General features: G+C 36.2%; 1 protein-coding gene across 7 annotated transcripts in view; it reads left to right on the forward strand.

Annotated features, from left to right (window-relative positions):
• SLC38A9 (solute carrier family 38 member 9) overlaps positions 1–10882 on the forward strand; it is an 84156-nt gene extending 73274 nt beyond the window's left edge. For 6 of the 7 annotated variants that reach the window (XM_053907357.1, XM_019414264.2, XM_019414259.2 and 3 more), the window contains 4 exons: positions 2274–2387; positions 3810–3958; positions 8846–8935; positions 10100–10882. In XM_053907357.1, coding sequence (XP_053763332.1) covers positions 2274–2387; positions 3810–3958; positions 8846–8935; positions 10100–10265 — 519 coding nt within the window. In that variant the 3' untranslated portion in view covers positions 10266–10882. Of the gene's footprint in view, positions 1–2273; positions 2388–3809; positions 4021–8845; positions 8936–10099 lie in introns of those variants that run through there. The other variant, XR_002071309.2, reaches the window with a different exon arrangement.
• The last annotated feature ends 2137 nt before the right edge of the window (positions 10883–13019 follow it).

The raw sequence follows: 13019 nt of genomic DNA on the forward strand, positions 1-13019 counted from the left end.
ACATATATTACTTTTATAATAAAAACTAATGACAACTGCAATACACTCTAAAAGGTGCTGCATTTCAGATATGTATTCAGTGCTATAAGAACAGGAAAGCAGGGGGCACCTGGGTGGCTCCGTCAGTTAAGAGTCTGACTTCAGCTTAGGTCATGATTTCACAGTTGGTGGGTCCAAACCTTGCACTGGACCATGTGCTGATAGCTCAGAACCTGGAGCCTAGTTTGGATTCTGTGTCCCCCTCTCTCTCTGCTCCTTCCCCACTCATGCTATCTCTGTATCTCTCAAAAATAAACATTAAAAATGAAAATTAAAATAATAATAATAAAAAGAACAGGAAAGCAGAAGGAAAAACTATCTGTTTAGGAAGCTCTTGCATCTTAGACTTTTCATCTTCATCAGACTGTCCCCAGAGTCTACTAAGGTACACATCTTTTTAGAAAGCCTGGCCAAAATAATGTGGCAATTAGGTGCTATTATATAGGCTGAAGACTGTATAGCTGTCTCTGACACAGCCATCTTGGCCTCCCGAGATTTTGCATTTTATAAGACTACCTCTGTTTTTGACTGGTGTTGAGTAGGTTGAAAGTAGGACTTTTTTTTCTTTTAAGTTTACTTATTTATTTAGAGAGAGAGCACGCAAACATGCAGGAGGAGCAGAGAGGGAGAGAGAAGATCCCAAGCAGGCTCCATGCTGTCAGCACAGAGCCCGATGTGGTGCTCAAACTCATGAACCACGAGATTGTGACCTAAACTAAAACCAGGAGTCAATCACTTAACTGACTGAGCCTTTTGGGTGCCCCAGTGGTAGAAGGACTTTTAAACATCATAACAGGAGACTACTACCCTTTGCTATGAGAGTTAGAGTTGCCAGATTCATTTCTGTTCATCTTATACAAGACCATGAGACAATCTTAGGAGTGACTGAAGGCTAGCCTGAAATGGGCCCTAGGCTTCGTGAACTTTAAAGAGGAAAGACTCTGAAAGCCCCCTGGAGTTTTGGTAAGCCACTCCTTCCGCAACCCTAAACAGTTAGAAGCTTTTTGAGAATGCTAGAATCATCCTGCATAGTCTAAGCTCCTGTAGCTTCTTAGGCCTGTCCACCATGTAGTTCAGGGTAGAGAATCCTGGTTTGTTTTCAAGTTGATTGTCTACTTAGACCTAACATTAGGATTTCTCATAGTTTGTTACTTGCTTTTAAGTGAATTTATCAACATTCAAGTTTATAAGTTTCTACTATTGCTCAACCCATTTAAGGAAAGAGTCGTCCAAAAGATCAGTAATGTTCCTTAATGCCAAATGTTCACTTTTCTTATAGTGTTATCAAACTAAAGTAAAATTGTATATAATTTTTTTCTTATCTGTTTTCTTAGCTTTCAAAGCAATTTGTGTTTAAAATGAAAAATGAATAGGCTTCTTGCCATAATTTAGTTGTGCTGAATTGTTTGGCTGTAACTTTAGTGGTGATGGAGACCAGATTCGTGAGCTGTGGGATCTGTTCTGTTTGGATCTGACAGCTGGCTGCGTTAAATATCTTGGAGCTTTTTACTTCATATGGGGGTAGGAGGTCAGGAGGGTAGGAGCAGCAGTGGAAGAAAGCAACCCACTTGATTTAATATGCTGCATTTGTTTACTGCTTCCAATAATAACATTGTGCAGCTGTTTGAACAGCTGCCTTTTGATTTCCTTTTGTTTACTGTTTAGGTTTATTAAGCTTGTCTTTGATACCTGCTTACTGTCTGCTCTTTAACTAGCATTTCTTCTTTATTAAATATATTTTTTAATGTGTACCAGTTTCTTTCAGCCTAGGCATGCTTTGATGGTTTAACACAGTCATTTTACTAAAAGAAGGAATTTTAATTCTGTCGGTCATACTGAAGATGGCTTATTTTGCTTTCTTATTATCCCTTAGCTTTATTGTTTTTAGTGAAATGTTTTTATAATTAGGTAAATAAATTACCTTAGAAATTAGTCATAATGTTCTGTTGAGTCACCACTTATGTTAATTTACTAAATCTGCCAACTTGTAGCTTAATCTGCATACTCCAAAATAGTAAAAAAAAAAAAAAAGTCAGGTTAATTGTAAAGTATGTGAATTTTGTTTTATTTAGTTTCTGTGAACAGATTGGATACCTGGAAGGCACATACACACAAACACACATAGCAAAAAGATAAATCTTGTATTTATTTGTCAGTTTTCTTATTTAGTCTATTCAGGCAGACTTAACTGCAAATTTATTCAGTATCATGGGAATTTTGTTCTCTTTTTATAGGTGAGAGACTTGTCCATTGCTTATATGCTGGTGACATTAACCTACCTCTATATTGGAGTCCTGGTTTTTGCTTCATTTCCTTCACCACCATTAACCAAAGATTGCATAGAGCAGGTAAGGCACTAGGTACCCTCTCTTTGTGATTGTTTATACATTCATATCTGCAAAGCAGGCAGGGTGAGACAGTAGCAAGATACAATACCAGACAGACCTGGGTTTGAATACCATCTCTACTATTTACTGTACATGTGAGAATTTAGGCACCTTCCCTATCCTTTCCGAACTTCAGTTTTCTATCCCATGAAGCAGTGTAATACATACACCATAGATTTTTAAAGAGATTCTTGAGAAAGCATACTGTATGCTGGCCTCTTTTGGCACTCAAATAGATGATTCCTATTGTGTGCATACTATTATTATTGTTTGGAAAACTGTTACTAGTGCTATTCATGAATTTATAAAACCTCCACTGAGAATACATTCAATCTCCTTATTTTGCAAAGCCCAGATCTGGAAATGTCCTGGATAATCTGATGTCTTTGCTCATCAGTCCCCAATAATAGGTCTAACACTCATTTTGTACTGCATGGCAGCCAGTAAAACAAAGAAAGACTATTTAACCATTAAAAAGAGAGGGAAAGACAGAATGAATAAAAGGAAAAAATTACAAAAAAGTTGCTATAAGTAATACTTTATTTGATTTGGCCTATCATAAATTTAGGAATAGTATAGTTTCTAGTTTAATGTGACTGACTGACAGATTTCTCACAAAAATAGCATTTTACAGATGGCTTTTTTCTAGTCTCCAATTCCTCCAATAAGAAATTCCTCCAATAAGAGTGTTGTGGAATATACAGTGTGATTTATTATGGATGAATTATAAGAGTTATTTCAGCATAATAACATTAATAATGTTCTCATCTTTATAAGAGAAATAAGTTTGAGTTATTACTGTTATGATAGCTTGAAATGTTCTTCTCTTGATTTCCTTGATTCCAGAAGTTCTTTGGCAGGAAGATGCTTGCTGAAAATTCCCCCAATGTGAACAATCCCATATAAAGGTCACTCCCTTGGGAATAGGAATAGCTATGGTATTCTTATTTGAAAATTAAAAAAAAAAAATTCTGATTAACTTTTTTTTAGATGCCAAACTAAAATGGATAAAATCATGACAGGAAATAAAAATAAATCCTTCTTTTAGTTATAGCCTGCAAATAGTAATGATACAAGGTGATCCAGAGCGAAGGGGAAGGTTTCTTTGTCATTTGTTTTAATGTCAAATCAATTGAAGACTGATACTTTTGTAAAACTGAATAAAAATGCGGCAATGTCAAATTTGTATCAAAGTTTCTAAACACTTATTTCAATTTCTGTACTTGGTTCATCGAAGAATAATAGTTAATGTAAACAGTTTGTGGATGAGCAAACCACAATTTGAGTTGCACATATGTTCCAAAAAAAACAGACATTCCATTATATAAATTTGTATATACTGAATTGATTTTTAACATTACTTCATTATCTTTCTTGGATTAGAATTTTTTAGACAACTTCCCTAGCAGTGACATCCTGTCCTTCATTGCAAGGATATTCCTGCTGTTCCAGATGATGACTGTATACCCACTCCTAGGCTATTTGGCTCGGGTTCAGCTATTGGGCCATGTCTTCGGTGACATTTATCCTAGGTAAGGGCTCCTCTTCTCTTGGCCAGCAAGATGTGCCAAGCAACAAATGACTGTGCAAACAGGTCAGTTTAAAATGTGACTGATCCTTTTGCTATAAAAATTTGCCTAATGAAAATGGTTACTAAAGATAGGTCACTGGTGTTCTTTTCCCTGCAGAGCTTTAAAATTAGAAGCTACTTCCTTGTCCAGATTGATTTAAAGATAATCCCCTCGGGGCGCCTGGGTGGCTGGCTCAGTCAGTTAAGCATCTGACTTCAGCTCAGGTCATGATCTCAAGGTTCGTGAGTTCGAGCCCCACATCAGGCTCTGTGCTGACAGCTCGGAGCCTGGAGCCTGCTTCTGATTCTGTGTCTCCCTCTCTCTCTCTCTGCCCTTCCCCCACTCACACTCTGTCTCTCTCTCTCAAAAATAAATAAACATCAAAAAAAAATTTTTTAATAAATAAATAAAGATAATCCCCTCTAGTTTAGTTATATTAGCTCTGATATCAGTTATGTTTATCTTACGTTTTAGCTGCCAATTTATTTACACATTGCCAGGAAGTTAATAGTATATAGTACCTGTATTGGCAATGTATGGCTAATGAGAAGCAACTCTTTTATTTTAGTTATTGATTATTAATATTTACTCATATATTTATTAACATTCATGCATTAAAAAATTTTTTTTAATGTTTATTCTTGAGACAGAGAGAGAGAGATGGAGCATGAGCCAGGGAGGGGCAGAGAGAGAGGGAGACACAGAATACGAAGCAGCCTCCAGGCCCTGAGATGTTAGCACAGAACCCGACACAGGGCTCAAACTCATGCATGAACCGTGAGATCGTGACCTGAGCTAAAGTCGGATGCTCAAACGACTGAGCCACCAGGTGCCCCTAACATTCATGCATTTTTACATAAATCATAATTGTTTAGAATTGAAGGTGAGATAAATAACAAGTTTAAATTCCTATTTGTTCCTGTAACTACTGCTATAGTTTTCAGTCTCTTATTGGTGATAGAGCAGTTTTGAGTCCTTTTGAAAATCTGTTCAAAGCTAATCACCCTCATCCAAGAGAAATTTTCATAAACTGCTTCAGTGTTTCCCTAGAACTTCATGCTGGATTCCTGGTTAAGTCCTGCTAACATTAAGTTTTTGTATAGATTCATCCTCTTAAAAAGTACCTAGTCCTAACCTATTTTACTTGAAATAAATAGTCTTAAATGAAGAAAACTTTCATACAAAAAATTTTGTAATTACATTTACAGTAACCAGCTAAAACAAGTCTTCATCAGTTCTTCTCCAAAGTGAACTAATGCAGTATTTTCCCTCATTAACTAAATAATTAATATAAATATGTTTGTTTAAAAATAAAAAATCTATGAAAGCAAAAGTCCAGAGGTACCAGGTCTCTAGCATTGATAGTAGCAACAGCTACAGTTCTAACATTGCTCATCTTGAAGGTTGGATTTCAGTACATACAAGACTCCTATTGTGTTTATACCCTGTGTTGTATTTACATTCACCAGAATAAAATAAATACAATGAAGACATAGATGAAAAAAATTCTAGGTAAATGAATTATTCCTGTTTTCTGCCATTATTTTACATAATGGTGGCTATTAGAATGTTTTTTCTTCTTGGAAATAGTCTGAAATTTCCCTTTCATGTTCACATTGCATTTCTTTCTCTACCACCAGGAACACACTACCATTTATCCTGCAGTTACAAGTCCTCTACAGACTGCATGATTCAGAGCATACTTTTTTGAGCTCAGTACCTCCTTTATACTCTTAAAGTTTATTGAGAACCCCCAGGAACTTTATTTACCTTTTGTGAGTTATATCTATCAATATTTAACATATGAAAAATTAAAACTGAAAAATTTTTAAATATTAATGAATTTATTCAAAAAACATTAGTAGGGTGCCTGGGTGATTCAGTCGGTTGAGCATCCAGCTTCGGCTCAGGTTATGATCTCATACTCCGTGAATTTGAGCCCCATGTCGGGCTCTGTGCTGACAGCTCAGATCCTGGAGCCTGCTTCAGATTCTGTGTCTCCCTCTCTCTACCTCTACACCCCCCAAAAGTAAATAAGCATTAAATAAAATATTTTTAAAAAGCAATAATATAAAACTATTACTTGTTTTAAAATAACATATTTATGAAAAATAATTGTTTCCCAAAAAACTTTTATTTTACATTTTCCAAACTTTTTAAAGTTTTATTTATTTAAGTAATTTCTACACCCCACATGCGGCTTGAATTCACAAGCCTGAGACCAAGAGTCACATGCTCTTCCAACTAAGCCAGCAAGACACCCCACATTTTCAAAACTCTGATTTGCTAGAAGATAATTGGATTCTCCTACCTTCTGCATTCAGTCTGTTAAAATATGTTGTTTTCATTAAAATCTATGAAGAAAATCTAGCCTCACATAGACATGTTGTTGGAAAAGCAGTCTTTTAATAGCCTTTTCAGACTATTGTGGATATTCTTCTTTGATACTTTGCCAAATTTTAACAAGTGGTAGTTTCCTATAAGTTAGTCAAATCAGAAATTCAGTTATATTAAAACCCATTGGTCTGTCTTACACTTTGGATCCTTTACCCGTGATGTTTTTGTAACATCATGTTTAGTCACCTGGAAAATATCATTTCACTGATTTCTGCAGATCTTCCAAATGTTGACACACTTCCTTATAATATCAAAACCCACTTTCGTAATATTGCCACCAATTTCATTATAAACCTCTTTAAATATTGAAAAACTGTCAAACTGAGGGTGGCAAGTACAAGCTGTCCAAAATTCTAATTTTTACTTGAAAGCTCAAATTTTATCATTGACAACACATACACATGTTTTCCTTGAAGTGACAAGATCATAAGCTTTCGTTTTTAAGAAAATGTCTGTCGGGGCGCCTGGGTGGCTCAGTCGGTTAAGCGGCCGACTTCGGCTCAGGTCATGATCTCGCAGTCCGTGAGTTCGAGCCCTGCGTCAGGCTCTGTGCTGACCGCTCAGAGCCTGGAGCCTGTTTCTGATTCTGTGTCTCCCTCTCTCTCTGACCCTCCCCCATTCATGCTCTGTCTCTCTCTGTCTCAAAAATAAATAAACGTCAAAAAAAAAAAATTAAAAAAAAGAAAAAGAAAATGTCTGTCTAATATCCGAGTCTGAAGAACCACAGTTTGTCTGCCTTTCAAATAAAAATAGCATTCCTTGGAAAAAACGGCTAGGTTGCTCTCCAGCTCAGTTGCACAAGTACTTTTCCTCAAGACAACCAATATACCTCACCGTGCAGCAGATAAGCTGTATTATGTACTTCCTGTTTAATCACACAGAATAGCAAAAAGGTGTGTGTCGAAAACATGAAAGTTAATAAAACTAATAACTTTTACTTTTTTATGAAGGATTTGCTTGAGAGTGTTTTGCAATAAAGCATACAGTATAGAATACAAAATGGTGCAACTGTCTATCCATGCTAAGGGACCAGCAGTTTTACCGACAATTGCTTTTGCAAAGCAAGTAATGCCTTTTATGATTTGAAATTAATTTTTACCTCAGTGACTTCCTGAAAAGGTATTGGGAACTTCCCTGGGGTTTGTGGTTACACTCAGAACCACTTCTTTGGAAAATACACAACGTTGTTTCCTTTTATAACACAGAAATAACAAAAGAGCCATTGTCTCAAAGCTCTGGAGCAATTTTTAAAGTTGGAGTTTCTAGATAAATAATAAGATCTGGAAGCCTGAATATCTTTGTAATTCATGAGGATGTAGGACTAACTGCTTATTTGTATAAATATTTTTCCTTATTCTCTATAATCTTTATTGGGTTTTAATTACCTTCTGATAACCTGGGCTCACAAGGTTGCTTTAAGGTATAAATTTGGCTTTTAAGAATCAACTTTTTGGGAAATGGAGTTATTTCTTGAGCATCAAATTTTATGTCCATTCTTTTTCTTTTTCTTTTTCTTTCTTTCTTTATTTATTTTGAGAGAGAGTGAGAAAGAGCACATGCATGGGAGGGACAGAGAAAAAGGGAGAGAGAGAATCCCAAGCAGGCTCCACGCTGTTAGCACAAACCTGATGTGGGGCTTGAACTCAAGAACTGTGAGATCATCACCTGAGCCAAAATCAAGAGTTGGATGCTTAACCAACTGGGCCATCCAGGCACCCCTACATTATTTTTCTATTCATTATTTTCTATTCACTGAATATCTTTAAGTGACTGAACCTGAAGGATGAAAACCTGCCCATTTTGCCTTTTCCCTTAAAGTAAATAAATACTTTACAGAAAAACACATAGAAAGTTTGTTAAATACGGAAAAGGGGCAAAATTACTCCAAATCCCAAATCATAACACAATTATTACTGCCTTTTTAGTATATTTCCTTCTGATATCTTTTCAAATGTTTTCAGATTTTCTGTAGTAAAAATCTAGCTAGGTTTTTTCCAAGTTGTCTAGATGACTTTTTACCATCTAGGTAACAATGATAAGTTATTTTGAATACTTTTTAATATATCCCATCAGTTAAATTATTACCTTGCTGTATATCTAGGATACTTCTGGTTTTGCCACAAATATCTTGAAGTTAATGGCTTTTTTCATATTTTTGTTTATTAAGAAATTCCAAATGCAATTATAGACCAAAGGGTGTGAACTCTGATACACACTAGTTTGTTCTGGCAAATCTTAGCCTATTCATATATTTACACAAAAGGACCAAGGTCACTGTCCCGTCACTATCATTGAGTACTATCATTGCCTTCAATTTTTGCTGCAATTTTATTGTCAAGTTTAAGACATTTTCATTTTAAAAATATTAGTAATGAATTTTATTCTCATATTAATGGTTATAATTTGCCTGTTTTTATTTTTATCTTTTCTTCCAAACTCCTCAACTTCTAGCATTTTCCACGTGCTGATTCTTAATCTAATTATTGTGGGAGCTGGAGTAATCATGGCCTGTTTCTACCCAAACATAGGAGGAATCATAAGGTACAGCCTATAAGGAAACTCTGTCCCTTCATATATTGGCCTTTATTTTTATGGTTTTCCTGTTGATATTGTCATTGTTGTTGTTAATTTAATTATATGAAATTATTGTATTTAAAACTGGTAACATTCAAATGTAGTTCTCTGCTGTCAAAGTGCTCATTATCTTCCATCACTGCTTCTTCCTGATTCTAGAAGCCCTGTTATCTCTTGGGCATCTTTCCCCTTCTCTTTTTCTTTTATACCTTTTTCTCTTTATACAAGATAAAAAAATTTTTATATAAAATCTATAACTTCTTGGAGTACCTGAAGATCTCTAGTATGTTAAGGCTGTGTTCTAAGTTTTTAAATCCATTTCTATCAAGAACGTGTTTCACTGTGAGTTGCAGTCAGAGAGTAAGAGTTGAGATGGGAGCTTAGATCCCATATGGCTCTTTACTTAATATATTTTCTCTAAAAATGTTGTGATGGGTTGAACAGATGGGGAGTGAAGTTGTGACCTCAAATTCTCATGGAATACTGGGCTGATTTCTCTTCCTTGACTATAGAAAGCAGGGCTGAGTCACTTTTTTGAAGACCCTTACCTAAGAAAGTAGCAAGAATCAGGAGAGAGCATTGGCCTGATGCTTATTGAATATAATGGATTTTCAAGTTTCTGTTAAGCTAAGGATAGGGTAAAGAAGAAGAAAGTGCGGATCTGACAGTCTTTTGTTGAGGTATTTTTGTTACTATCTTTGATAATTATGCTGAACACCACAGAGATACTCATCTGTTCTCCTTCTCAAGCAGATGCTAGCAGTCCTTCAAAGACTCAGAATGCATAATTAGTTTATAAAAGATCAAAGATAGGAAGCCTGTCTCCAGATGTTTCTGAGGAAGCAGCCACAAACATGGAGACATAGAAGAACTATGGAGATTGGAGAGATGCATAAAAAACTCTGTCAAGCAGATGCTATAAAGATGAACAGGAAATAATATTTTATATTAGCTTAGCAAGTAAAATGTTTTCAACTGACATGCATTATGTCTACAACACTTGAATCAAAAATAATTTTGTTGCCTTATTAGACTAAAGAGGGTTTAAATGGTACTATATTTACCTTAATTGTAAATCAGCAAAAACAAAATGCAAGATTAATATTAATCCAAAAAGTTTTTATTTCACAGGTATTCAGGAGCAGCATGCGGCCTGGCCTTTGTATTCATATACCCATCTCTCACCTATATAATTTCCCTCCACCAAGAAGACCGTCTGACATGGCCGAAATTAATCTTTCACGTTTTCATCATCATTTTGGGCCTGGCTAATTTGATTGTTCAGTTTTTTATGTGAAATACTCAATGTTTTCTCAAGATCTTTTGTGGTATTTTCAACTTTGACAACAATTCCACATAAATTCACTTGTAAATGGTGTTATTGCTGTAATTCTAAATGTTTTCCTAAGATAATTTGGGGGAAAAAAAAAGGAAATGGAGGTCCATTAATAAGTAATTTTGATTAGAGTGGAAAAGGGGGCAATGATCTTTATCTCTTTTCATATTCACCACCTCCTCATTCTCACTGTCTTTTCTGAGTAGAAGCGTAAGCCCTTAGGAAAAATCACGCTGGTTTTTGCTTTTACAGTTTTAAGGTGCATAAGTTTATTTTGACTACAGTAAAGATTCTCAGGGTGTCACAGCAACTATTGCCAGATGCTATTTCTGTTTTATGTTTGAATGTATTCACTTTCATTTTATTACTTGCTAGATCATTTCTGCAGTTTGTCCAAACATTTACTGTTTGGGACAGTAAACCAAATACCTCATTTTTAAAAAGAAATTTCCATGGCATCAGTGTTAATAGAATGAACTCTTAACTGCATCCTTAATCTCTGTTTAAAAGAGAGAAAGAATGTCAGTATAGGCTTTGTGGTCATGAAATTTACACAAAATAAAAGAACTGGGAGAGTTTATTGCTGTCTGACTCCTTTTGTTTCTAATCTAGTACCAGTGACTTAGGTCAGAATTCTAGTTCCCCCAGCCACATTTTGCATAGGAACCAGTATGGTTGTCTCCATCAACCCAAGAGGACTCTTACTTTTTAGATTTCTGAGCATTGCATAGGATGTCATGACAGGACCAATGGGGAAGAATATAGGAAACCTGGCAAAGAATGTCAGGTGCATGAGTCCTTATAAGAGAGAAAGGAAATGGAGAAGGGACTGGAAAAGTGAGGCTTCCTTCCTAGTGTGTTGGGGATTAATCCAGGAAACAATTAATTCTGTTTGAGGTAAGACTCCAAGAACTGGTTCCCCAACCACTCCACCGCTTACTTCTTAAATGGCAGAGAAGAGGTTAAATCCCTGAATCTGAGAAAAGGATTAGGGAGTCCGAATTTTTTTAAAAAAATTTTTAATGTTTATTTATTTTTTGAGAAAAAGAGACACAGAGCGTGAAAGGGGAAGGGTCAGAAAGATAGGAGGACACAGAATCTGAAGTGGGTTCCTGGCTCTATGCTGTCAGCACAGAGCCCAATGCAGGGCTCAAACTCACAAAGGGTGAGATCAGACCTGAGCCAAAGTCGAATGCTCAACTCACTGAGCTGCCCAGGTGCCCCCTCCTTTTTTTAAAATTCAATTAGTTAACATACAGTGTAGTCTTGTCTTCAGGAGCAGGGCCCAGTAATTCATCTCTTACATATGACACTCACTGCCCATCCCCACAATGCCCTCCTTAATGCCCATCACCCATTCAACCCATCCTCCCACCCACCTCCCCTCCAGCCACCCTCAGTTTGTTCTCTGTATTCAGGAGTCTCTTATGGTTTGCCTCCCTCTCTGTTTCTATCTTATTTTTTCTTCCCTTCCCCTATGTTCATCTGTTGTGTTTCTCAAATTTCACATAGGAGTGAATCATATGTTATCTGTCTTTCCCTGACTGACTTATTTCGCTTAGCAAAATATAATCTAGTTCCATCCATGTTGTTGCAAATGGAAAGATCTCATTCTTTTTCATGGCCGAGTAGTATTCCATTGTATATAGGTACCACATCATCTTCCCCTATTCATCAGTCAATGGACATTTGGGCTGTTTCCATAGTTTGGCTATTGATAGTGCTGCTGTAAACATTGGGGCACATGTGCTCCTTCAAATCAGCATTTTTGTATCCTTTGGATAAATATCTTGTAGTGCAATTGATGGATCATAGGGTAGTTCTATTTTTAATTTTTTGAGGAAACTCCATACTGTTTTCCAGAGTGGCTGCACAGGTTTGCATTCCCACCAACAGTGCTAGAGTTTCCCTTTTCTCCACATCCTCACCAACATCTGTTGTGTCCTGAGTTGTTAATTTTAGTCACACTGACTGGTGTAAGGTGGTATCTCTTTGTGGTTTTGATTTGTATTTCCCTGATGATGAGTGATGTTGTATATCTTTTCCTGTGTCTGTTAGCCATTTGGATATCTTCTTTGGAAAAGTGCCTATTCATGTCTTCTGCCCATTTCTTCGCTGGAGTATTTTTTTTTTTTTTTTTTTTTTTTTTTTTTTGGGTGTTGAGGTTGGTAAGTTCTTTATAGATTTCAGATACTAATCCTTTATTCAAGATGTCATTTGCAAATATCTTCCCTTCTGTCGGTGCCTTTTAGTTTTGTTGATTGTTTCCTTTGCTGTACAGAGGCTTTTTATCTTTATGAGGTCCCAATAACTCATTTTTGCTTTTGTTTCCCTCGCTGCTGGAGACATGTCAAGAAGTTGCTGCAGCCTAGGTCAAAGAGGTTGCTGCCTGTTTTCTCCTGTAGGATTTTGATAGTTTCCTATCTCACATTTAGGTCTTTCATGCATTTTGAATTGTTTTTTGTATGGTGTAAGAAAGTGGTCCAGTTTCACTCTTCTGCATGTCGCTGTCCAGTTCTCCCAGCACCATTTGCTGAAGAGACTGTCTTTTTTCCATTGGATACTCTTTCCTGCTTTGTCAAAGACTAGTTGGCCATATCTTTGTGGGTCCTGTATTGTGTTCCATTTCTGGGTTCTGTATTGTGTTCCATTGATTTATGTGTCTGTTTTTGTGCCAATACCATACTGTCTTGATGATTTCAGCTTTGTAATACA

The sequence above is a fragment of the Panthera pardus genome, unplaced genomic scaffold (genome assembly GCF_024362965.1).
Source record: "Panthera pardus isolate Hobbes unplaced genomic scaffold, ASM2436296v1 HiC_scaffold_2, whole genome shotgun sequence".
Taxonomy (NCBI): domain Eukaryota; kingdom Metazoa; phylum Chordata; class Mammalia; order Carnivora; family Felidae; genus Panthera; species Panthera pardus.